The sequence below is a fragment of the Triticum aestivum genome, chromosome 6B (assembly GCF_018294505.1).
Source record: "Triticum aestivum cultivar Chinese Spring chromosome 6B, IWGSC CS RefSeq v2.1, whole genome shotgun sequence".
Lineage (NCBI taxonomy): Eukaryota > Viridiplantae > Streptophyta > Magnoliopsida > Poales > Poaceae > Triticum > Triticum aestivum.
In genome coordinates this window covers 521,317,639-521,342,813 of record NC_057810.1, presented here as the reverse complement: position 1 = coordinate 521,342,813, position 25,175 = coordinate 521,317,639, and the positions used below count along the sequence as shown (strand labels likewise).

Here is a 25,175-nt window from a genome sequence, read left to right as displayed (position 1 = left end):
AGAACGAGCTATACTCAAAAGTCATGTCCTTGTCATCTCGTTCTACTTTGTCAAGTCACTTTCCGGTGTAGATTACTGTTGTCTTTATAGGTCAGGTTAGGTATTTCCTTCATGTGGCAAGAGTAATCAGGCGGTAATACTGCTTTGCGTGAGGTTGTGGAAGAAAAAAAAGTCAGTATTGACAGTTAGCTGTCCAACTTTTGTTCGTGATTGGATCGAAAGTAAGATTGCATTGCAATAGTTCGATCAAAAGAAAAAGGTTGACCAAAGTTGACTGACCAAATTAGACAAAAGCGGCTAGCCAAACACTATACACTGTAGCCATAATGCCATACGGTCTCACAGTGTTTCCACGTCAGTAAACCAGCGATCACCGCAACAATCTACTGCAGTACTCTAAATGCTTTTACATTACTACTCCCTTCGTTCGGGATTACTATCACAAAAATAGATGTATCTACAATTAAAATACATCTAGATACATTTATTTTTTGGACGAGTAATTCCGAGCGAAGGAAGTACTCCCTCCGTCCGGAAATACTTGTCATCAAAATGAATAAAAGGAAAATATCTAGATGTATTTTAGATTTAGATATATTTTTTTTGTCCATTTTGATGACAAGTATTTTCGGACGAAGGGAGTACTTTAATAATCTAAATGCTTTTATATCAATTTACGGAGGAAGTATACGGTTATTTCTAATTTGGACAGGCAAGCTAACCGCCACCTTGTCACGCACAGTCCCCGCAATCCAACTGCGCGTACGGTGACAATAAACCACCGCATTGATGAACGGCCCGCCATATTTCAACCACACGGCCCGGCGTACAGGCATTTTTCGTTTTCTGCCCAGTTGGGGGGTATTACACGCTATTTAACACAACGTCCGGGGCGCGCTTCATTCTGCAACCTAAAGCTCGACACCGCGGCCATCAACCGGCGAGCGTGCACTTCGTGAGCTATAGCTCCTCCGCCTCGCCTCTGTCTCCATGGGAAGCCTGCACGAGGAGCCCGAGCATGGCTTCGGCGGCCTGCTGAGCGGCTTGCAAGAGGCGTACGGGAGCGGCCGGACCAAGGACCTCGCCTGGAGGCGGGCGCAGCTCAAGGGGCTCCTCCGGCTCCTCACGGAGAAGGAGGAGGAGATCTTCGACGCGCTCCACGACGACCTCGGCAAGCACCGCGCCGAGTCCTACAGGGACGAGGTACGTACAGGCAGCGCTCGCGCCGAATCCTCTGCATCCATGGCATGCTTGAGTCGGTTGGCTGGTCATGAATTTCAGTTTCAGTGTATCCATTCCATGGTACTTAAAGCTGTTTTGTTTTGGTGATCTTCAGCTTGGGGCTCTCGTCAAGTCCGTCAACCACACGCTGAAAAACCTCGAGAGATGGGCGGCCCCCGAGAAGGCAAGCTCCCGCCACAGCTGCCGAAAAACTTGATTAAGTAACTGCTGCTTCTGATTGTAGAGGCCATGACTTGTTGTTTTGGTGCGTGTATGTAGGCTCAGGCGCCGCTGGTTTCCTTCCCGGCGACCGCGCTGGTGGTGCCCGAGCCGCTCGGCGTTGTGCTCGTGTTCTCCTGCTGGAATTTGCCACTAGGTGACGCTGACTCCTTTGCTCTAGCGACACAAGTGTTGTCTTTTCTTTTTCGTCTCATAATTGCGACGTGTGCGCTATGAATATTACTCGTTACACCCAAAGTTGGGGACTTTACTGCAATATATACAGTACACATCTAGCTACATCAACATGGGTAGTATTCTCTGACTGCGTACGAATCTCATTTATGTTCAGTTACATTTAGGCTATACTGGTGCAAAATAAAAAATACCATTGGATTACTACTATATGTGTATTAGACCAATAACAGAAATAGAGTTGAAGTACCGTGTAGCATGTCGCTGCATATCTAGTCGGATCGGCTGCGCCCCCCTCTAAGAAGTGGAGGATCATCGTAGCAGAGCGCGGTTGTGTCTTGTCCGCGGCGAGACATAAGCCAGTCTCTATTTAAGGACCCTCTAAATGGGCCAGCCCATAATCACGTAGGTGTACACATACAGTTTTTGTTTGCTTTTTAATTGGTTTTTTTATTTTTTATAAATTCTTAATATATATACGTGTATTTAAAAAAAATCTTAATATACTTAAACTTTTTACGAATGTCCACCGTGAGAAAATGTTAACAAGATGTAATTTTTTGTTAGCGTAATTCTCAAAAAATGTTGATAGCATTAACATAAATGTTTGTGACATTAAAAAAAATCGCGTGTCTCAAAACATGTACGAGACATTTTTGGATAAAATTAAACAGTGCAAAAAATTTGTTCATGAAATTCAGGAAAAAATGTTTTCTACCATTCAAAAAATAGTACATTACGTTTTGAAAAATATTCACGGTTTTCAAAAATACGTTTCAAGAATTTTAAAAAATTATACAATGTGAATAAATGTTTGCATAGTTTAAAAAATTATCATTCAAAATCAACATGTATTTGAATTTTTTATTTGTTTTCCAAAAACTTTATTTGAAGAAATGTTATACGTCTATAAAATAATGTTTTATATGTGTACTAAAATGTACAACATGTATGTAAAAAATAAAACATAGAACTAAAAAAATTAAGCATGTATTTAAAAATGCTAAGCGGGTATAACAAAATGTTCTTGATGTATATGAAAATTGTACAATGTTTACGGTAAATGTAAACATGCAGTACACTGTATTTTGTGATTTCCTCTTTGACTACAGCCAGCATGGTCATTTACTACTACTCAAGATGTCTATAGACCCTCAGGCTGGGTGGAGAGGGAGGGGAGGGTGTCCAACTTTTGCTGACCACGCCTCACACCCATGCATTGCTTGCATCTAACCTTTTTTTTAACACAGCATTGCACCTGACCTGAAAGTCACATTTTCTAGAGAATTTTTTTCAGAGAACTTAAAACTTACATTAATATCTCCATCGTATTTTCGTAGAACTACTCAAATACAAAGCAAAGTTATGCAACTCCTTAGTAAGCCATTTGTACTCCTAAAGAATGTACAATAGTGCTAAATCTAAGGATATAGCATACATGTTGTAGTAACACCAACTGATGAAAAATATGAATAATTCGTAGGAACAGAAGTACCTAATAAATGAGTTGCCGTGCGCAACATCTGTTATGTGGTTTTGTATTTAGGTACTACAGCAAGCATCGTTATAGGAAAGTGGGTGTAACCATAGTATGGATGTCCTTATCACAAAGGAAATCCTCCTTACACGCAAATCTTTTGGAAATAATCCATTTTCCTGTGGTGCAATCAAACACAATTGGGCATAAAATCCAATCATATATGATTTGAGTGGGCACGACAAAGATGCATTTATCGTCTCAATGGTTTTATGAATTCTTTAAACGGTAATGTGTTCCTAGTATTAATTAAATCAAAAGAGGTGTCTACTTTTTTTACTAACAATAGTCGTGCAAAGCAAAATAGATTCTCCATAGGAATATATGCGGAATTCAAGTCCATGTCATCAAGAAATGTGCCTAAAGTCGAACACCACATTGATGTTTACTCGTGGAGAATCTAATTATATTCACACTATGTTAACGATCATGATTGAAACTTGAAGTGTGTATGTCACACTGTTGGGGTACATGTTTTGCACAATTTTTCCTTACCTTGCCTTCCTTTTGAGGAAAAGGATAGTTACCTAATATTGATATGGTTATGTGTTGTAATGCAGGTTTGGCTTTGGAGCCGGTCTCTGGCGCACTAGCAGCTGGCAACGTTGTGGTTGTAAAGCCCTCCGAGCTTGCTCCATCCACCGCAGCGTTCCTTGCTACCAATATACCAAGGTATCTCGATCCTAAGGCTGTGAAGGTCATCTTAGGTGGACCTGAAGTTGGAGAACAACTCATGGAGCACAGATGGGACAAAGTTCTTTTCACCGGTAACAACAAACTTGAAAATTCACCTTGCTTCTTCACAAAAGCAGTCATTACAGACAACATCCCATCAGATTATTGTTCTTCCATGTATGTATATGATGGTTGTTTCTTCGTGTTGTTTAGGAAGCGCCAATGTAGGGCGTCTTATTTTGACGAAAGCAGCAAAGCACTTGACCCCTGTCGTGCTTGAACTTGGGTCAAAATGTCCGTGCATTGTTGATCAACTCGATAGTAAGAGAGACAGACAGGTAATTCTAAAGGTCTTGTCATGCTTTTAATTACAACAAGAGTCGGAATGAATGACGAACTAACTATATACCCCCATGTGAGTGTTATATAGATTGCAGTGAATCGAATAGCGGGAGCAAAATGGTCAGTTTGTGCCGGCCAAGCTTGTGTTGCCATCGACTACATCCTGGTAGAGGAGAAATTTGCACCTATTCTGGTATGGTCCACTCTAATATCTAGTTAACTACGATACTATACAAGCTCATGTCATATACACCACATATGTCTTCCGACTGCTTCTTGAGCATGCATTATTTTTTGTCTCTCTGAAGATTGATCTACTAAAATCAACGGTCAAGAGATTTACCGCTACACCGGAGTGCATGGCTCGGATCTTGAACACAAAGCACTTCCAAAGGTTAAGCAACTTTTTGGATGATGATAGGGTGGCACGTTCAGTGGTGCACGGGGGATCAGTAAACCAGAAGACCTTGTAAGTTCTGAGAATTTCACCTTCATGTGTCCACATCCTTCTTATGTAGCATCGTTCTTATGGATATATCATGTACACAATAAATGAACAAAATTGGTGCCTCATGCCACTATGCCTATGGTGCAGGACCATTGAACCCACCATACTGCTAAACCCTCCACTCGATTCTGACATCATGACTGAGGAGATATTCGGCCCACTGCTCCCTATCATCACGGTATGCCGAATGGATAATATTCTGTGAAAGATTACAATATTAAGTTGATGGTGCACGTACATGTGGGCTTTCAGGTAAAGAAGATCGAAGATACCATTAAGTTTGTCACATCGATGCCGAAACCATTGGCAATCTACGCTTTCACCAAAAACGAGAAGCTAAAACACCGAATTATAAATGAAACGTCATCTGGAAGCATCACATTCAACGACGCAATTGTGCAGGTATATAAACTTATCCACCTCATTCCTCCGAACCGCACGCGCTCTCGCGGCATAAAACTTTGAATGGCTCTCGTTCTTTTTACTACTGAAATTGACCTAATCATGACTACTATGTTGTTACAGTACGTAGTAGAAGGTCTTCCGTTCGGTGGCATCGGGCAAAGCGGGTTCGGACAGTACCATGGCAAATACAGCTTCGAGCTTTTCAGCAACAAAAAGGCAGTGTTCAAGAGAAGCTTCCTAATTGAGTTTATGTTTAGATACCCACCATGGGACGACAGTAAAATCGGGATGTTAAGACATGTTTACAATACGAACTACATTCTTCTACTCCTTGGACTGCTCGGCCTGAGGAGATGATGGAAGAAACAACTCGGAGAAAGAGACCACGAGCAAATAGCCGAGAGAAGCTACGCCAGATGAACAAAAGCATATGGACTGCAAACCACATAAATGCTACCCTATATACTTTTGTTCGATTGCAAAATTGGATTGTGCAAGTGCGTAACCTGTTTTCTGTTGAGTGTTGTGATTCCTCAAAGTACTACGATTCAGGAGAACACCCCTAGGTGTCTACCTAGAAGAATGAGAAACCTTTGAAATTAAACTAGAACTTCTTACAAAATAAGGCTCAGTTTGCTGTTGCTAAATTATGTTGAGTTAAGATTACTCAATGATTTTTTCGCAAAAAAAAAGGTTACTCAATGATTTGATGTCAAATAATTACTCCATATAGCTACCGGAAAATTTTGATTCGCGAAAACGTCCACCAGAACTATGGCATGCCACCACCACAATACCGATGCCGGCTAAACCACGTTTAACAGCGGATTTCTGATCTACCATTTCTTATGGGTACAAATAAACAAGTTCAGTTTTGCTAGGGTTTGTGTCCTGCTCAGGAAGACGAGACGGCGGCGGCTCCCTGAAGATGAAATAAAGGTCTCCTCGCCTAGCCCCCGTTCCGGCGATGCGTCTAGCATCGTTGGTGGGCGTGTGGAGGTGTGTCTCCGGTGGATCTATCTTTGGTGGATTTGCTCGGATCTTGTCGTTGTTCGTCTACGTTCGTGTGTCTTCGGATTGATTTTTTCTGATCTACGTTATTCTTCATCTGCGGCGGTTGCTGTTCTGGTGCGCTGGTCCTACGGGGCCTTAGCACGACGACTTCCCGACTGTCTACTACAACAAGTTATGCCTGACTCCGGCGATGGAGGGGTGATGACGGTGGCGCGCCTTCGGCTCGCTTCAGTGCTGGTAGTTGTCGCTAGGTGGTCTACGGATCTGGATGTAATTTCTATTATTTCTGATATTCGTTGTACTGTCATGATTGAAGATGAATAGATCAGAAATTTTCTCGCAAAAAAAAACAAAAAAAAAAACAAGTTCAGACTGGATCCGGGCAGCCCGGCCCCCTTGAACATTCAGCAACATTTCCATAGTTTTATTCTAGGACGGAAGAACGAGCAATAATGCAGCTGCTCCTTAAACTGACCGATGCGAGACCAAGAACACAAGTGATCGATAGCTCCCAAATCTCACATGTGGCATGTCCAGGGGCCAACCGTAGAAAAATGAGGGTTTCAGACCGCACCAAGCAAGAACAGCTAGCCCAAATGCTAGCGCCAAGCATAATGCCTTCTCCCAAATCACGTTGCGGGCATTTGTTTTCGCGCTAATTCAACACGGACGAACAGCAAGAAGGAAGACTTTTGTGCGCGAAGCGATCTGATCTGCATGTGGTTGTGCGACTTGTGAGCGAGAAACATGCTGAATTTCAACAGCCTTGCCGTTCAGAAACCCAGCTGTCGTTGAGTACCCTGCACAAGTTCTTCTCCGGCTTGGCCTCGAGGAAGGCGGGATGTATAAACGCGCCACGCGGTGTACTATGCGGCACATGTCGGTGTCTCGGTATACCCAACTGCCGCGCTGTAATGTCCAAGACTCTTTCAGCTTAGACAAAACAAAAATTAATTTCTTGGAGTTCTTTTCTTTTCTCTCTTAAAAAACCGCTACCGGGCGCGGCCTGCGCCACGACGGCTAGAGCGTGACGTCCGTGTGAAAGCATGGACGCATCACCATTAGCAGCGCTCCCGCTGTGAATCGTAGGGTGTAGAACCAAACACACCACGGCTCGCATCGCTCGGTATACTTCTCTTAAAAAAAAGAAGCAAAGTCATCTTCATTGATTAAGAAAGAAGATTTTAGACAAATAGCGGCAAAGCGGGAAATAAAGAACTACTCTCACGGCATTATAATACTCAAATAGGTGGCACCTGCCAAAGCCCAAAGATGGACCTCCTCTTTGACCTTCGCGACGACCATCATTGCAGTAGCGGCGGTATTGCGAAAGACCCTAGCGTTGCGCTCTTTCCAATCTCACAAGACATTAACTTGAACAAAGAGACGATTGCCTTTCTCTGGTTTCCACGCTCAATCACATTTTTTATCCACCATTCTCGAATCGAAACCTCAAATCTCCAGCTCCTCACCACATCACCATGTAGGCCAATCCACGCAGCAACTTGTATCCAAACACGTTAGGAGAACCTACACTGGAAGAGAATATGCGTCGCGGTTTCCTGAACTTGCTTGCATAGCAGGCGAAGGTTGCAGTCCGGCCAGCCACCACGGAGCAACCGATCGGCTGTCCATACTCTGTTTTGAATTATCAACCAAGTAAAAAACTTGCACTTTGGAGGGGCCCAAACCTTCCAAACAGCAGCAAGCATGATGCTAGTTGTGTGTCCAGCAAACTGCGCCATATAGGCAGTAGACGCCGAGTATTCTCATTGAGTGGTGAACTTTTAGTGGATAGTATCTTGCATACTATTGTTGAGAATAACAGAGGATAGTTTCTCCGGAAGTGTGGTGAACTCCTGTGGGTGCTCCAGGGTAATTCCAGCTCGGTATACTTCTCATGCTTCGAATATTAAAATGCTACGAATACGTTCACAAACTACACATGAAGACAAGACAGCAGAATCGATCTTCCGTATCGCAAAAGCAAACCGATTAGCCAAGAGTTAGTTGCACATACCCTCACATTGAACTCGGGCAATTTAAGTATGAATGCGACCTAATTCGCCTCTCCAGTGGGTGACTGATCGACCAGGGCAGTTTGTGAACTGTTACGCACGGCACATTTAATACGCCTTCCCGTAGTTGTTCTCGAAGGCTTCAATTTGTGCTAGTAGTAATGTTGTTAATTCCGATCCAGGCCGTCATTAGGCTGTCGGTTAGGGTGTCAACCGCAGCAACCGATCCACGAATTTTCGTGTGACTTTGGTCATTTTCGTGCCTCGGCGCTTTACACGCCTCTCCCCTTTTATAATCCACACATCCACGGCATGAGAGCCGCGCGCACACTCGTGCGCCTGCATTGCTCATTTGCTCTCCTGCTTGAAATCATCCAAGCATAAGCAGAAAAGAGGGAGAACGATTAACTGAACCACTGTGGACAAACAAGAAATGACTCTGCTGCCACGACGAATGAAGTGGTGACATGGCGCCAAACAGCGAGATGGATAAAGTTAATTGCACAGAAGTATTACAATTGAGGCATTAAAAACAGATTGGCATCAAGGTTGATAACTTTTTCACGTCAGTATCAAGTCTGGGGCTAGCCGTTACAAAAAGGTCTAAATCACGTATAAACGTGTATTGACGGTGTACCTGACCGGCGGGGCCCGCCTGTCAGCTACCGACGTGGCATTTTTTTTGCAGAAACACCCCCCTCCCCGCCGCCGCAAAATACCAGTCGGTCCTACGCACAGCGAAGCGGGCCCAGGCGGCGCCAGCTCGCCAATAGCGGCTCGGCACGACCCCGACAAGCTCCTCCGACGGGAGCCCCGCGATGGCGCTAGCTCGGCCCGGCTCGCCGGTAGCGACTCGGCGCAGCTCCCATACCGGACTCCCTCGGCAGAGGCTGAGCGGCGGCGCGAATGCGGCTTCCCTACGTCGGCCTGCTTTCGGCTAGGACGAGGGGACGCCAAGCGACGCAGGTTCAACGCAGCTTGCCGGCGGCAACCCGGCGCAGCTCCCCAGCAGAGCTTCTCCAGCAGGAGCCCCGCGGTGGCGCGGGCGCGTTGGGGCATCGCGGTTAACAGGAAGGAGGCAGCGCAGTCTAGGTGCTCCGGCGTCGAGGGACGAAGGGGATGGACGGATCCGGGGCTCTCCAGCGCGGATCGGCGCGTCGGGCTGGAGCTACAAGAGGGCATCCATGGCGGCTTGGCGGTGGGCTCCTGTCCGAGGGGAGTGGGCAAGACACAGAGAGAGAGAGCTCTGGGTGTGAGAGAGAGAGAAGAAAGAATGGAAGGAGAGAGACAGGGTGCGGGGACGGCCTGGTCCTGGTCGTCGGCGGTGGTGCTCCGGTGGCTGACCGGCGGTGAGGCGTGGAGGAGGCCGCGGCGGGGCGGGGGTTACGGGAGGCGAAGGAGCTCGGGCTCGAGGGGCTCCTCCTCTCGATCCAGATCGGGCGCCGCTGCGCATGAGGATGAAGGAGGTGCCGGGGGGAGGGGGGGTCTGCAAAAAAATGTCACGTCGGCCGCTGACAGGCGGGCCCCGCCGGTCAAATACACTGTTAATACGTGTTTATACGCGATTTAGATTTTTTGTAACGGCTAGCTCCAGACTTGGTACTGGCATGTAAAAATTATCAAACTTGATATAAATCTGCTTTCAATGCCTCAATTATGATACTTTTGTACGATTAACTCATATGGATATGTGCCCATCAGATCGGCGGGGGGCGAGGGGAGTGCATGCATGGACGTGCATCCAAGCCGGGTTAAACTACATTTGTGACCATGGTGGATCACATGCATTCGCTAGGCGCAGCGAATGGCGGGATCGGCTGAAGATCGACTTTGATTTCCTCAGCAGTAAACTCGTCTCAAAGTACCCGGAAGACCACATGCGTGTTTGCATTAGCTTAAGCGCGTACTCCGTGTATTATTATCTCAAAAACAACTGTGTAAGATCTACAGGAGGAATTGATTAATGTGCCACTACATGCCTGCAACCCCATCCATGACATCACAAAAATTGTACCGGAGTTCAACTACTAACTGATCCGCTTTACAATAACAAAGTGACGAAAAGGTTGTGTGCCCTACCTAAGCATTTACACCCTACGTACGTACACCTTTACGAAATCACCATCTTGCTGGCCGGCTTAGGTCCAGCGGCGGAGATCAACGCCGACGTCTTCTCCTGGAGAACGCGCACCACGTCCGTCATGGACGGCCGGTGCCCGGAGCTGACGTTGATGCACTGCAGCGCGAGCGCCGCCACGGTCACGGCCTCCTCGCGATCGTACGCGTCTCCCAACCTCTGGTCCACCACGTCGGCCACTTTGCCCTCGCTGACCACGGGTGCCACGGTGACCGTGAGCCGGCAACCCGTGTCTGCGCAGATGGCCCCCCGCCCGGTCACGAGCTCCAGCAGCAGCACCCCGAAGCTGTACACGTCGCTCTTCTTGGTGGCCACGCCGGAGCGGAGGAAGTGCGGGTCCACGTACCCCGGGGAGCCCATGACGTGGCGCGCCGACGCCCTTGCCGCGGCGGGGAGGACCGCGGCGGAGAAGCCGACGTGGGCGAAGCCGAAGTCGCAGAGCTTGACGTCCATGTTGGCGTCGAGCAGGACGTTGGACGCCTTGATGTCGCCGTGGATGACCGCGGGATCCTGGCTCTCGTGGAGGTACTCCAGCGCCATCGCCACCTGGAACGCGACGGCCATCCGCCGCGCCCACGGCAGTGCCGCCCGCTTCTGGCCGCTCCGGTGTAGCCTCTCGTGCAGGTCGCCGTTGGGAGCGTACTCGAACACCAAGACGCCTTCCTCTGCACGCGGGAAAGAAACAGGATCAGCTACAGAGAAGCGTGAATGTGTATGGGTTGACCAAGAAACGAACACCGATCGTGGTGGTGTGTACCTCGTTTGTCGCAGTAGCCGAGCAGGCGGACGATGTGGGGATGGCGCACGGACATGAGCACGTCGAGCTCCTGGCGGAAGACGCGGTGGAGGCGCTCGCTGCTCCGCTGCACCTTGACGGCGCCGAGGCGGGAGGAGGTGAGCGACGCCAGGTACACGGTGCTGAACCCGCCCTGGCCAATCACGCGGGACGAGAAGCCGCCCGTGACCGACTCGACCTCGGCCCACTCGAGCCGCCTCGCCCGCCCGCTCTTGCCGCCGGACGCCGACGCGCCGCTCGGGTCGGCCGAGACGCGGGGGTCCGTCCGGCCGGCGTCATGCGTGTCGCGCTCGCCGAGGCGAAGGCAATCCAACAGCCCGCACCCGGGCAACATTGCGCGCGCCGCGGCAACACACCACACACACACCGTGCGTGCCCGAGGAGCGTCGTTGATGGAGATAGCTACTGGAATAGATCGACGAGGCTCTCTTCCCGTCGCTGTTGTTGCTAGGTAGGAGTGCGTATTTTTCTCTCTGGCCGCGCTCGGCAGATGCCTGCGCCAGAGGGCCCGGTCAAAGAATGGCCACTGGAGTCCGTTGTTATATACGCGAGCTGTCAGTTGAGTGGGGCTCCACTAATCATTGTGCGTAAAGAAAGGTTCAGGCTGCTTTGAGATGTGTGACGCCTCTGCAGTCCTGCGCACTATACTACTCCTCCCCTGCATTTATCAGCATGTGTGTTTTTCACAAATAATTAAGAAAACATTCTCGAATTCCTGATTGGACTGTTGAGTGGTGCTGCGAGGCCGGGCGCATAAATTTCGACAGGTATTTCCATCTGTCAACAGTGGGCACGCACTCACTAGATCGGATGCACGGAGCATGATGTCCTACCGGCACCAAGTGGCGGGACCTTTTCCTCGTGTAATGTAATGGCTTGTTTCATTAACAAAACATTTCCGATGGGATCCCAGGGCAAGTGCGCTTATGGTACTGTATAAAATCCCAAACGGAGATGTCCGAGTTGTGGAGCAGACAAGAGCAACGGCCAATGGGAATTCGACTTTCAACGGACGTGCTCGCTTACTGCGCTGCAAAAGGTAAGCACATACCGTTGTGCGGCCACATGGCACTGTGAACCCACTAGCCAGATCCTATCCTACTTGTTGCCCATTACTACTACTAGCACTGTATGGCTGTCGACGGATTTACTGCGCACCAGAGGGCTTGCCCCTGGAGTAATGCAGATCCTGCTACTACTGTCCATAGATTTTCTACTTTTTCATAGTGGAGCACTGCAGTGTGCATTGCATCTCATCCTGCCAACGACTACTGTGTTAAAACTAATACATTTCAGTACTCAGAAACGATGGGCATACGCGTGTATGTATGAACACCGCTAGACCAAGCACATGCGGGCCCGAGCATGCGCTTCAGATGTTGACTAGGCAAGGCACAGATCCATTACTGTGGAAGAGCTCGGAGGCTTAAGGCAAATTCCAACACACAATCGCACCACCCCAAATGGATGACCAATGGATGACCGTTTTGTCCGCTGGGATAAGGCAATGAGACGGCGTCCTTTCGTTTTTTCTGATGCGTCGGCGGTGCGCCCAATGCGCAGTCGCATTTGGTCTGTCATCATTAATTTTTATGAACTATACACATTGTAACCAAATAAATCAAACATTGTAAATAGTTTGCGAGCAAATAGTTTCACGTCCAAATAAAAAACAATCAAATAGTTCCACATCCAAATAAAAATACAATCAAATAGTTTTACAACCCAATCGAAATTGTCTTAAATAGATGAACAATAAATAAACCGATATATCTACTGGTTGCCAATGTGAGTCCACATGTGCTTAACCAAGTCAGCTGGAGCTGCATATGAGTATGCCAATCACACATTTCACGATAAAATTGGACAAACTGTTCAAACGTTGCCGGTTCTTGGTGCTCAAGCTCAACATTTCCACCCTGAAAATCAAACCCTTAGTCGTAAATATTGTCATCACGCTCATCCTTCATGATCATGTTGTGCATGATCACATAAGCAGTCGTCACCTCCCAAAACTTTTCGGTGCTCCATGTCAGTGCAGGGTATTGAACGGTACCCAATCAAGATTGAAGAACACCAAAAGCATGATCCACATCCTTCCTACCACTCTCTTGCATTTGGGAAAATCTATGTCTCTTCTCTCCTTGCGGATTGGGTATTGGCCTCACAAGAGTTGACTAATGAGGATATATACCATCAGCTGGGTAGTATACCTCATTGTAATGGTGACCATTGATATCAAAGATGACCTCTGGGTCGAAAATCCGGGTTGCCTAGCTCTGGTGGTGGCGCCACAAGTCGGCAGTTATAAGATTACTAAAGTACTCATGGATGGAGGAAGCAGCATCAACATCTTATATTATGACAGTTTCTGATGCATGAATTTATCAGAGAAACAACTCTCGTCATCTTCCACAGTCTTCCATGGGATCGTTCCTGGGAAGTCTGCTTATCCTATTTGGAAGATTAAGTTGGAAGTGGCGTTTGGTGATGAATACAGTTACATATCAGAATTCTTGACGTTTTAGGTAGTTAAGATCAAGAGCCCGTATCATGCCCTCTTTGGACACCGGCTTATGCTCGTTTCACGGCTCGGCCTTGCTATGTGTATCTCAAGCTCAAGATGCCTGGGCCCAAGGGCACGATCACATTAGATGGTAACAGGAAAATTGCTCGTGAGTGTGAAGAACGGGACGCAGCTTATGCTGAATCGGCATGCGCTGGGGAGGAGTTGAAGTTTTATACGTCCAACGTTGACCCGACAGACATGCCCTCCCTGAAGAAGCCCACCACGGAATCTGACCCGCCTCTCAAGTTTAAGTCGGCCGAAAACACGAAGCAGGTTGATTTCATCCTGGCGACTCATCTCAGTAGTTCACCATTGTGATAGGCATGGATCCCAAATAGGAAAGCGCACTCATCGAATTCATTCGTGAGAATTGGGACATCTTCGCATGGAAACCTTCTGACATGCCTGGTGTACCGAGAGAATTCGTTGAGCACGACCTTAATGTTGATCCCGAGATGAAATCAGTTCGGCAATACCTCCGTCGTTTTAACAAGGAGAGATGAAATGGTATTGGAGAAGAAGTGGCCCAGCTCCTAGCTGACAGGTTCATCGTGGATGTATTCCATCCTGAGTGGCTATCCAATCTAGTACTTGTTCTAAAGAAGAATGGTACTTGGCGTATGTGTGTTGATTACGGGCGACTGGCGCGTCAGATAAGCCGGCGACCAATTCCCTAGAGCCGTTTCGAGTATGGCGTCTTGATGCACCACCATACTGTGATTTCTTCAAAGAAAAGTGTGGATCTAAGTAAGCATCTGGGTGAGAAAACGAAACTTTTCTCACAGCCTATCTTGTTTTCTTCATAGACAAGTGTTCCGGGTTGGATGAAATTGAAATTACCTCAGTGTCGCCGGCTCGACTCATTTTAGTGTTATCCTGAGAACAAGAGGCATCAACAAGTTCAATAAAAAGACAACTAAGGGAGTCAAATTCTACCTCTGACTCATTATCAGCCGCTGGCAACTCATCATCAGCCGCTGGAGACCCATCTCCAGCTACCGGCTCATTTGCAACAGCCGTCTTGTTTCTTTTAGGACCGGGGCAACTTTCGACTTGCTTGACTCTTTCCTCCTCCAGAATATGTCAGTCGCCTGCGATTGTGATAAGATGGAAATCAGTATTATGATGAGCAAGTCAAAATGCAGAATAAATAATGCAAAGATACTTACTGGAGGCATAGGGTTCTTCAAGCAAAAGGGAGCAAGCCAGTTTTGGTGCACTTTTCCCGGGGCTCGCCCAATAGCCTCTTGGTGGCTTTGTTAATTTCAGCAAATCACCTTGGCTGAAGCGTTGCATGTCGTTTGACTCGCCAGAATAGTTATACATTAAGTCGGTCATGTGGCTTAATGTTTAAACCCGCCAACTGATCCAACACCGAATCAAGTCGACTCCGGTGAGACCGTTTGCCTTCGAAGCTCTTATCTTGGAATAGAAGGGGGCAATTTGTTGACGTTCTTCGTCAATACCCCAACCTGGAAGAACAAGGGTTGCATCAAGACGATCCGGTCTGAAACCCGGCAGGGGGTTCTTACAGTAGAACCACATCGCATTCCATCCTTTTGGATGAATCACCAATTTGACCTCTGGAAAAGGACAATTCTTTCATCTCTATAGTGACACCGTACCAAGTTCAACACTAGGGCCATCTGCACACTTAGTTTGATGGTTGATGTAGAAAAACTCTCGAAAGAGAGCAACAGTTGGCTCCATCTGAAGATAAACTTCGCAAAATACTTCAAGCTGGCATAAGTTGGTCATCGAGTTTGGTCCAATGTCTTGGAGATGGAGGTCAAAGAAATTGAGGAAATCCCTAAGGAATTTTGAGCCAGGTGGTGAGAAGCCCCTTTGGATATGGTCTACAAAGACAACAATCTCTCCTTGACCGGGCTGAGGGGGATTTTCTGCTTCTGGAGCTCGCCAGCTAACAACATCTTGAGCCGACAATTTACCTTGAGTGACGAGGTTATCAAGTACGAGTTTGGTGACTCGAGAGCTCGCCCAGTTGCAAGTCGTGGTTTTTGACATGATGAGTCGCCTAAAGAATAAGAACTACAAATAAAATATAAATGGCGGGTCATTACTCATGACAAATCACCAATTGGTTTATATGACAAGGTAACGACGCAGAAAAGTGATTATGACCACGGGGCAAGTTGATTATGTCTCCAACGTATCTATAATTTTTTATTGTTCCATGCTGTTATATTATCATTCTTGGATGTTTTACCATCATTTTATAGCAACTTTATATAATTTTTTTGGGACTAACCTATTGACATAGTGCCCAGTGCCAGTTGATGTTTTCCGATTGTTTCTTACATCGTAGGAAATCAATACCAAACGGGGTCCAAACGCAGCGAAACTTTTTGTGGACTTTTTTGGACCAGAAGATATCCTGTGGGCCAAAGAAGTACCTAAGAGGGGGCCCGAGGTGAGCACAAGACACCTGGGTGCGCCTGGAGGCCGAGGCGCGCCCAGGTGGGTTGTGCCCACCTTGGTGACCTCCTGCACCGCCTCTTTGCTCTATAAATACCCCAATATTCCAGAAACCCTAGGGAAGTCGACAAAAATCAATTCCAGCCGCCGCAAGTTCCAAAACCACTAGATCCAATCTAAACACCATCATGGAGGGGTTAATCATCCTCATTGGTGCCTCTCTGATGATGTGTGAGTAGTTCATTGTAGACCTACGGGTCCGTAGTTAGTAGCTAGATGGCTTCCTCTCACTCTCTCTCTCTCTCTCTCTCTCTTGATTCTCAATACAGTGGTCTCTTGGAGATCTATTTGATGTAACTCTTTTTGCGGTGTGTTTGTTGGGATCCGATGAACTTTGAGTTTATGATCAGATCTATGTTTTTATCCATGAAAGTTATTTGAGTCTTTTGATCTCTTATATGCATGATTACTTATAGCCTCGTATTTCTCTTTGAATCTTTGGTTTAGTTAGGTCAACTAGATTGATTTTTCTTGCCATGGGAAGAGGTGCTTTGTGATGGGTTCGATCTTACGATGCTTGATCCCAGTGACACAAGGGGAACTGACACGTATGTATCGTTGCTATTAAGGATAACAAGATGGGGGTCTATTTCTACATAAATAGATCTTGTCTACATCATGTCATCGTTCTTATTACATTACTCCGTTTTTCCATGAAGTTATTACACTACATGCATGATGGATAGCGGTCGATGTGTGGAGTAATAGTAGTAGATGCAGACAGGAGTCGGTCTACTAATCTTGGACGTGATGCCTATATAATGATCATTGCCTGGATATGGTCATGATTATTTGAAGTTCTATCAATTACCCAACGGTAATTTGTTTACCCACCGTATGCTATTTTTCTCGAGAGAAGCCACTAGTGAAATCTACGGCCCCTGGGTCTCTTCTTATCATATTTGCCTTTGAGATCTATTTTTATTTGCTTTTATTTTCAGTTCTATTAATCCAAAAATAAAAAATACCTTGCTGCAATTTTTGGTAATTTATTTTATCTCGCGTTCCTGCGAGATCTATTTATCCAATCTACTACAGTTTTATCTATCTTTTTACCCATGAGGGATTGACAACCCCTCTCTTATGTCGGGTTGCAAGTATTTGTTCTTTGTGTGCAGGAGTTGTTTACATGGTGTTGTGTGGTTCTCCTACTGGTTCGATAACCTTGGTCTAATCACTGAGGGAAGTACCTATGTTGAATTGCTGCATCATCCCTTCCTCTTTGGGGAAATACCGACGTAGTTCAAGCAAACATCAAAAGGAATTTCTGGCGCCATTGCCAGGGAGACATCATCAACATCTACCAGGTTCCTAATCACAAATCTCATCTCCTTGCAATTTACATTATTTTCCTCTCGTTTTCCTCTCCCCACTTCACAAAAATTTGCCATTTTATTCGCCCTCTTTTTCGTTTGCCGTTTTCTTGTCAGATCTGTTTTTGAATGCAATCTTGTTGCATAGTCACCCTGACTCAAGAGAACACCAAGTTGTGTGATTTATCCAACACCAACAACAATGATTTTATTAGCACTCTGATTGCTCCTCCTGCCACTAGTGCGGAGTCTTGTGATATTAATGTCGCTTTGCTGAATCTTGTTATGAAAGATCAATTTTTCGGTACTCCTAGTGAGAATGTCGCGTCACATCTTAACACGTTCGTGGAATTATGCAATATGCAAAAGAAAAAAAGATGTGGACAATGATATTGTGAGGTTGAAATTATTCCCGTTTACTTTGCGAGATCGTGCGAAAATTTGGTTTTCTTCCTTGCCTCGCAATAGTATCGATTCTTGGGATAAGTGCAAGGATGCCTTTATTACTAAGTATTTTCCGCCTACAAAAATTATTTCCCTTAGAACCCATATCATGAATTTCAAGAAACTTGAACATGAGCATGTTGCACAATCTTGGGAAAGGATGAAACTGATGCTAAGGAATTGCCCAACTCATGGGTTAAATCTTTGGATGATCATACAAAAAAATTATGCGGGGCTGAATTTTGTTTCTAGAAACCTTTTAATTCTGCGGTGGGTGGTACTTTTATGGGAATTACTTTGGGTGAAGCCACTAAATTGCTAGACAATGTTATGGCAAATTATTCACAATGGCATATCGAAAGAACTCCTACTAGTAAAAAAGTTAATCCGGTTGAAAAAATTTCTTCTTTGGGTGAAAAAGTTGATGCTCTTATGAAATTGGTCGCTAATAAAAGTGCTCCTATTGATTTTAATGATGTGCCTTTGTCTACTTTGATTGAGCAAAATAGTTATGCCATAGATGTGAATTTTATCTCTCGAAACAATTTTAATAACAATGCTTATAGAGGTAATCTTAATCCTAGGCCTTTTCCTAGTAATTCCTCTAATAATTATGGTAATTCCTATGGCAATCCCTCTTATAATAATAATAGGAACACTTATGATCTTGAAAAAAATATTATAGAATTTATCAATACTCAAAAAGTTTTCAATTCTACAATAGAAGAAAAGCTGAATAAGATTGATGATATGTCTAGAAGTATTGATAGAATTTCTCATGATGTAGAAAATCTCAAGATGAAATTTTTTGTGCGTAAGGTTGAGGAATCAATTAAAGCATTATATGTTTGTATGGATGAAAGTAAGAAAAGAACCACTATGCTTAGAGCTAAGAGAATTATTAGAAAGAGCGTTTTCTAGTGATTGCTTTCATAAAAGTGATGAAGATCTTAAAATGATTGGTGTTTCCTCTATTGATTCTTTTGTTTATTAAAATTAATATTGATTATAAAGGGACTGGATAAGAGTCAACTTTAGCTAGAAGGCATCCCTAAAATCCAGAAGGTGAAAATCTTGTTGAGAAAATTGATAAAAGTGGGTTTGAAGAGGTCAAAACTTTAACTAATGATGTGCCCACTCTTTTGGATTACAAAGACTTCAATTGTGATAGTTTCTCTTTGATTGATTCTATTTCTTTGTTGCAATCCATGATAAATTCACCTCGTGCTTATGAACAAAATAAAGCTTTCACTAAACATATCGTTGATGCTATGATGAAAGCTTTAGAAGAAAAGTTGGAATTAGAAGTTTAGATTCCTATAAAATTACATGATGAATGGGAACCTACCATCAAAGTCAAGATTAAAAATTATGAGTGTTTTGCTTTATGTAACTTGGGTGCTAGTGTTTCTACAATTTTGAAATCTTTATGTGATGTGCTTGGTCTTACCGATATTGAAGAATGTTCTTTAAATTTGCACTTGGCGGATTCTACTATTAAAAAACCTATGGGAAGAATTAATGATGTTCTTATTCTTGCAAATAGGAATTATGTGCCCATATATTTTATTGTTCTTGATATTGATTGAAATCCGTCTTGCCCAATTATTCTTTGTAGACTGTTTTTACGTACTATCAGTGCCGTAATTGATATGAAAGAAGGCAATATTAAATTTCAATTACCACTAAGGAAGGGTGTGGAACACTTCCCCTAGAACTAAAATTAAGCCACCATATGAATCAATCATGAGGGCATCCTATGGATCTAGAAATAAAAATGACAACACTTAGATCCTTCGCATTATGCATAGCTAGGGGCGTAAAATGATAGTGCTTGTTGGGAGGCAACTCAACTTGTATCTTTTTGCCTTTTGGTTTTCTTGTTGTTTTCAATAAAATACCCAATTATGATTCTGGTTAGATGTGTTCTTTTGGTTTAAATTAGTGTTTATGCCAAGCAAAGCCTTTGGGATATCTTGGGAGATAGTTGATTTGATCTAGCCAAAAAACAGAAACTTTTGCGCTCAGACAAAAAATCCATTTTTAACAGAAGAGTGTTTTTGAGTTGATTCTTTCTGCAGAAGATTAATATACAAATTACCCACATTGTCCTAATTTTCAGAATTTTTGGTGTTACATAAGCATGTGAAGTTCCCTGATTACTACAGACTGTTCTTTTTTTGACAGATTCTGTTTTTGTTGTGTTATGTGCTTGTTTTGATGATTCTATGGTTTTTTTTGAAGAGTTTTTGCCATAAAAAATTTAAAATACAGTAATAGATATAATACAATAACAAAATATGAATGGGTTTGCAACAATACTTAAAGTAGTGATTTGCTTTCTTATACCAACGGATCTCATGAAGGTTTGTCGAGTTTTGTGTGATTAAAGTTTTCAAGTTTTGGATGAGATCGCGATGGATGAAGGAATAAGGATTAGCAAAAGGCTAAGCTTGGGGATGCCCGAGGCACCCCAAGATAATATTTAAGAAGTATCGAGCAACTAAGCTTGGGGATGCCCCCGAGTGGCATCCCCTCTTTCTTCTAACAACCATCGGTATTTTACATGGAGCTATATTTTTATTCATCATATATTATGAGTTTTGCTTCGAGCGTCTTGTATGATATGAGTCTTTGCTTCTTTTGCTTTGTGTTTTAAGTCATCTATCCTTTCTGGACACACCTATTTAAGGGAGCCAAAATTATGCTATGACTTGTTAGAATTGCTCTCTATGCTTCACTTAAATCTTTATGAGCTATGGAATTGCTCTAGTTCTTCACTTATATCTTTTTGAGCACAGTGTGCTTTGCTACTTTTAAGAATTTCTCTCTTGCTTCACTTAAATTATTTTGAGAGAAGAAATTTTTTATGCTCATGACCTTCACTTATATTTGTTTGAGCTATTAAAAGCAACATATGAAATTAGTCCCAAAGTGATAGATATTCAAGAGGGATATAATAAAAACTTTCACGAAGATCATTGGACAAACTAAACTTGATTATTTGTAATAGTTTTGAGATGTGATGATAATGATATGTGAGTCATGTTGATGAGTAATTATGGTTTAGTAAGAATATTGGTGTTAAGGTTTGTGATTCTCTATGCAAGCATGAAAGTCAATAGTTATGCAATAAAATTACATCCTACTTGTGGTGCATTATTCGGTGTTAGTTATGCTTAATGCTCGTTTATGAGTTTTTTTGTTTCTTGGTTGGATGCTTCCCAATCTTTTGCTAGCCTTTGTTTGCACTAAGTATGATCACTACTTGTGCATCCAAAATCCTTTAAACTAGTTTTGCCACATGAGTCCACTATACCTACCTATATGCGGTATTCTTTTGCCGTTCTAAGCAAATTTGTATGTGCCATCTCTAAATTTCAAAATAAATTTCTCTTTTGTGTGCTCGTACCGCTCATGAAACGGCAGGGGGTGGCTGGTATATTTCCATGTTAGATATGTTATTCTCAAGATGAGTGTCCATTCACTTGTCATTGCACGAGAGTATGACAAAGGTATTAGGGATGCCTAGCCCCGAAATGAAAAATGAATTTACTTTATGTTGTCAAATAATAAATTCCTTCGAAAGTGTTGGTATGGAGGGCACCCGTGGATACGGTTAGCCATGGAAAGTGAAAGTATGGTGGAAAAAGGAATAAACTTTATTTTCTGTTTGGGAACCGCCTATGATATATCTAGCATGGAAAGTATTGGGAACTACTCAATTGTTTTTGTTGACAGGAAAAGCATGCCACCCAAATTTCTTTATCTATATCTTTTTTGCTTTGAGCTCTGGCACCTCTACAAATCCCTACTTCCCTCTTGGAACGGCCTTTCTATTTACTTTATGCAATTTTTATTTTATTTGAGTCTCCATCTTCTCTTATAAAGCACCAACTAAGGGGCACTATGATCGTACTTGAGCATTGGGTGTAGCTAATATGCGAGTGTGTTTCATGAATGGATCAATGATTGAGCATAATGGGCTAGGGATAACTTGCTTTAGTGTTGATATTTTGAAAGACATGGTTGCTTGTTGATATGCTTGAGTATTAAAGTATTCATGCCAAAACTAGACTATTGATTTGAACCATATAAAAGTCCAAATGTCCATGCTACAAAGAAAAGAATATGTGATGAACATGTTAGGCAGCATTCCACATCAAAAATCCTGTTTTTATCATTTACCTACTCGAGGACAAGCATGAATTAAGCTTGGGGATGCTGATACGTCTCCAACGTATCTATAATTTTTATTGTTCCATCCTGTTATATTATCATTCTTGGATGTTTTACCATCATTTTAAAGCAACTTTATATCATTTTTTGGGACTAACCTATTGACGTAGTGCCCAGTGCCAGTTGTTGTTTTCTACTTGTTTTTTACATCACAGGAAATCAATACCAAACGGAGTCCAAACACAGCAAAACTTTTTGTGGATTTTTTTGGACAAGAAGACACCCAGTGGGCCAAATAAGTACCGAAGAGGGGGCCCGAGGTGATCACAAGACACCTGGGCATGTTTGGAGGCCCAGGCGCGCCCAGGTGGGTTGTGCCCACCTCGGTAACCTCCCGCACCGCCTCTTTGCTCTATAAATACCCCAATATTCCAGAAACCCTAGGGGAGTCGATAAAAATCAATTCCAGCCGCCGCAAGTTCCAAAACCACCAGATCCAATCTAAACACCATCACGGAGGGGTTCATCATCCTCATTGGTGCCTCTCCAATGATGCGTGAGTAGTTCATTGTAGATCTATGGGTCCGTAGTTAGTAGGTAGATGGCTTCCTCTCCCTCTCTCTCTCTCTTGATTATCAATACAAGGGTCTCTTGGAGATCTATTTGATGTAACTCCTTTTGCGGTGTGTTTGTTGGGATCTGATAAACTTTGAGTTTATGATCATATCTATGTTTTTATACATGAAAATTGTTTGAGTCTTTTGATCTCTTATATGCATGATTACTTATAGCCTCGTATTTGTTCTTCGAATCTTTTGTTTAGTTAGGCCAACTAGATCGATTTTCTTGCCATGGGAAGAGGTGCTTTCTGATGGGTTCGATCTTACGGTGCGTGATCCCAGTGATAGAAGGGGAACCGACACGTATGTATCATTGTTATTAAGGATAACAAGATGGGGTCTATTTCTACATAAATAGATCTTGTCTACATCATGTCATAGTTCTTATTGCATTACTCCGTTTTCCCATGAAGTTATTACACTACATGCATGCTGGATAGCGGTCGATGTGTGGAGTAATAGTAGTAGATGCAGGCAGGAGTCGGTCTACTAATCTTGGACGTGATGCCTATATAATGATCATTGCCTGGATATCGTCATGATTATTTGAAGTTTTATCAATTGGACAACAATAATTTGTTTGCCCACCGTATGCTATTTCTCTAGAGAGAAGCCACTAGTGAAATATACGCCCCCAGGTATCTTCTTATCATATTTGCCTTCGAGATCTATTTTTATTTTATTTTATTTTCAGTTCTGTTAATCCAAAAATACAGAAATACTTTCCTGCAATTTTTAGTAATTTATTTTATCTCGCGTTCTCGCGAGATCTATTTATCCAATCTACTACAATTTTATCTATATTTTTACCCATGAGGGATTGACAACCCCTCTCTTATGTCAGGCTGCGAGTATTTGTTCTTTGTGTGCAGGAGCTATTTACATGGTGTTGTGTGGTTCTCCTACTAGTTCGATAACCTTGGTCTTGTCACTGAGGGAAATACTTATCGTTGCTGTGTTGCATCATCCCTTCCTCTTTTTTGAGCAAACACAGTAGGGTAAAAACCCTACTGTAACTCTATTTTTCATTAATAAGGGGGGTGGATATGTACAAGTGGGTTACATCAGAAGGGAAGGAAAATCTATATGTTTACAAGTAGTCCAACCAGCTTTGCATTCCCTCCTTTAGACTAGGTTTAACTCTTTTGATGATGGTGCCATAATGTTCCTTGAAACAAGTGATGCAGAAATTTAGGCCCCTTTCCTTGCTATCAAAAATGATGCCATTTCTATGCTTCCAAATGGTCCAGCAACCAGCAATTAGCATTCTTTGAAAGGTTGGATCTTGGTTCTGTTTCTGGCTTCAATCAACATGTCGTTGCAACTCAAATCTGTGTTCCATTCAATGCCACGTGATAACCAGAAGTTTTGTATGAAATTACAAGAGAAAAAAGATGCTTTAGATATTCAATGGGTTCATCATCACAAAGGACACATCTTGGTGTCTCAATATAGAAGTTTTTCCTGGTGATAAGGTCTCCGGTGTTTAATCTATCTAGGAGCAATAGCCAAAAAAATAATTTTTGCTTAGGCAGACAACCAGATTTCCAAATCCATTGGAAAGGTTTTGGTGCTTTCTCAGGGCATCCCATAAGTTCAAAATAAACCTTTTTAGCATTGTAATTTCCCGAGGCCCATTTGAACTTCCATGTATTAGGTGCATTTTTGCTCATTATTCCATTAATAAGATTCATGAAATATCTACAAAATGGCTCAAAAAGGGAAAATATTTGCTAAACCTAAGGTGAGCACTGGAAGTAACAGCTAATCTACTCACGGAGTCTAAAGAAGACCCAAAGTTCCTTGATGCAAAAATGGTACGATGGTCAACACCGCTGTATTTCTATGAGGGGTTCATAGGAATCTAGATCTAAGTAGTAGCGGTAGTAAAAAGCTTATGAACACTGACGACCTCCAATGAACTATGAAGGGAGTAACGTGGATCTGAAAGAAGAGATATTGGCACACATGGCCGCGACAGTAGACGACAGAGAAGTTTTGTCAAGCTCTAGCAATGACTGGGTGGCATCATGGTCCTGGATGAAGTGTCTGGCAAGGCCGAACAGGCGCGGCGGTGTTCCAGATGCGGGAGATCTCTGGTGCAAGGAAGAAGAAGATGGGGGGTGAGTAGGTAAAATGTAAAAAGGAACCCTGTGGGTGTATTTATAAGGAAAAGAGAAGGAGAAGAGGCAGACGCGAAAATAGAGGAGACACAATAACCTTTTGAGTATGGGACGCCTCAATTTTTGGGCCTGACAGATATAAACAAAGATCCGTTATGATGTCATTCTAGGGCTCCTGAAAATTCAGAAAATGACGTCATGGTTCAAAGATATGGAAAAAATAACAAGTGTGAATTGTCACAAGCCGGAATCTATGCTCGGCCATGATGTAGTTTCAAAGAAAGGAAGATGACCCAAAATCATTACTGATCAGAAGATTGACATGAATAAAATTCAAATCAATCTGGGGGCTAATGTTGGGGAC

The 25,175-nt window shown here is 43.6% G+C and overlaps 2 protein-coding genes across 2 annotated transcripts; one reads left to right on the top strand and one right to left on the bottom strand.

Annotated features, from left to right (window-relative positions):
- Positions 1-862: 862 nt before the first annotated feature.
- Positions 863-5,709, top strand: LOC123137778 (aldehyde dehydrogenase family 3 member F1). The gene is made up of 10 exons (XM_044557625.1): positions 863-1,203; positions 1,337-1,405; positions 1,501-1,597; positions 3,733-3,939; positions 4,061-4,185; positions 4,278-4,382; positions 4,498-4,658; positions 4,785-4,875; positions 4,950-5,099; positions 5,223-5,709. The coding sequence occupies exons 1-10, from the start codon at positions 991-993 to the stop codon at positions 5,457-5,459; spliced, it is 1,455 nt and encodes a 484-aa protein (XP_044413560.1). The 5' UTR covers positions 863-990; the 3' UTR covers positions 5,460-5,709.
- A 4,309-nt stretch (positions 5,710-10,018) lies between these two features.
- On the bottom strand, positions 10,019-11,617 carry LOC123134345 (salt tolerance receptor-like cytoplasmic kinase 1). The gene is made up of 2 exons (XM_044553614.1): positions 11,029-11,617; positions 10,019-10,936 (listed from the first exon to the last, which is right to left on the bottom strand). The coding sequence occupies exons 1-2, from the start codon at positions 11,399-11,401 to the stop codon at positions 10,245-10,247; spliced, it is 1,065 nt and encodes a 354-aa protein (XP_044409549.1). The 5' UTR covers positions 11,402-11,617; the 3' UTR covers positions 10,019-10,244.
- Between the last annotated feature and the right edge of the window lie 13,558 nt (positions 11,618-25,175).

Coding starts and splice junctions, on each gene's coding strand:
- LOC123134345 (XM_044553614.1), bottom strand. CDS start 11,401: ATGTTGCCCGGGTGCGGGCTGTTGGATTGCCTTCGCCTCGGCGAGCGC. Junction 10,937..11,028: donor CGGCTACTGCGACAAACGAG/GTACACACCACC, acceptor TCCCGCGTGCAG/AGGAAGGCGTCTTGGTGTTC.
- LOC123137778 (XM_044557625.1), top strand. CDS start 991: ATGGGAAGCCTGCACGAGGAGCCCGAGCATGGCTTCGGCGGCCTGCTG. Junction 1,598..3,732: donor CTGCTGGAATTTGCCACTAG/GTGACGCTGACT, acceptor GTTGTAATGCAG/GTTTGGCTTTGGAGCCGGTC. Junction 5,100..5,222: donor TCAACGACGCAATTGTGCAG/GTATATAAACTT, acceptor ATGTTGTTACAG/TACGTAGTAGAAGGTCTTCC.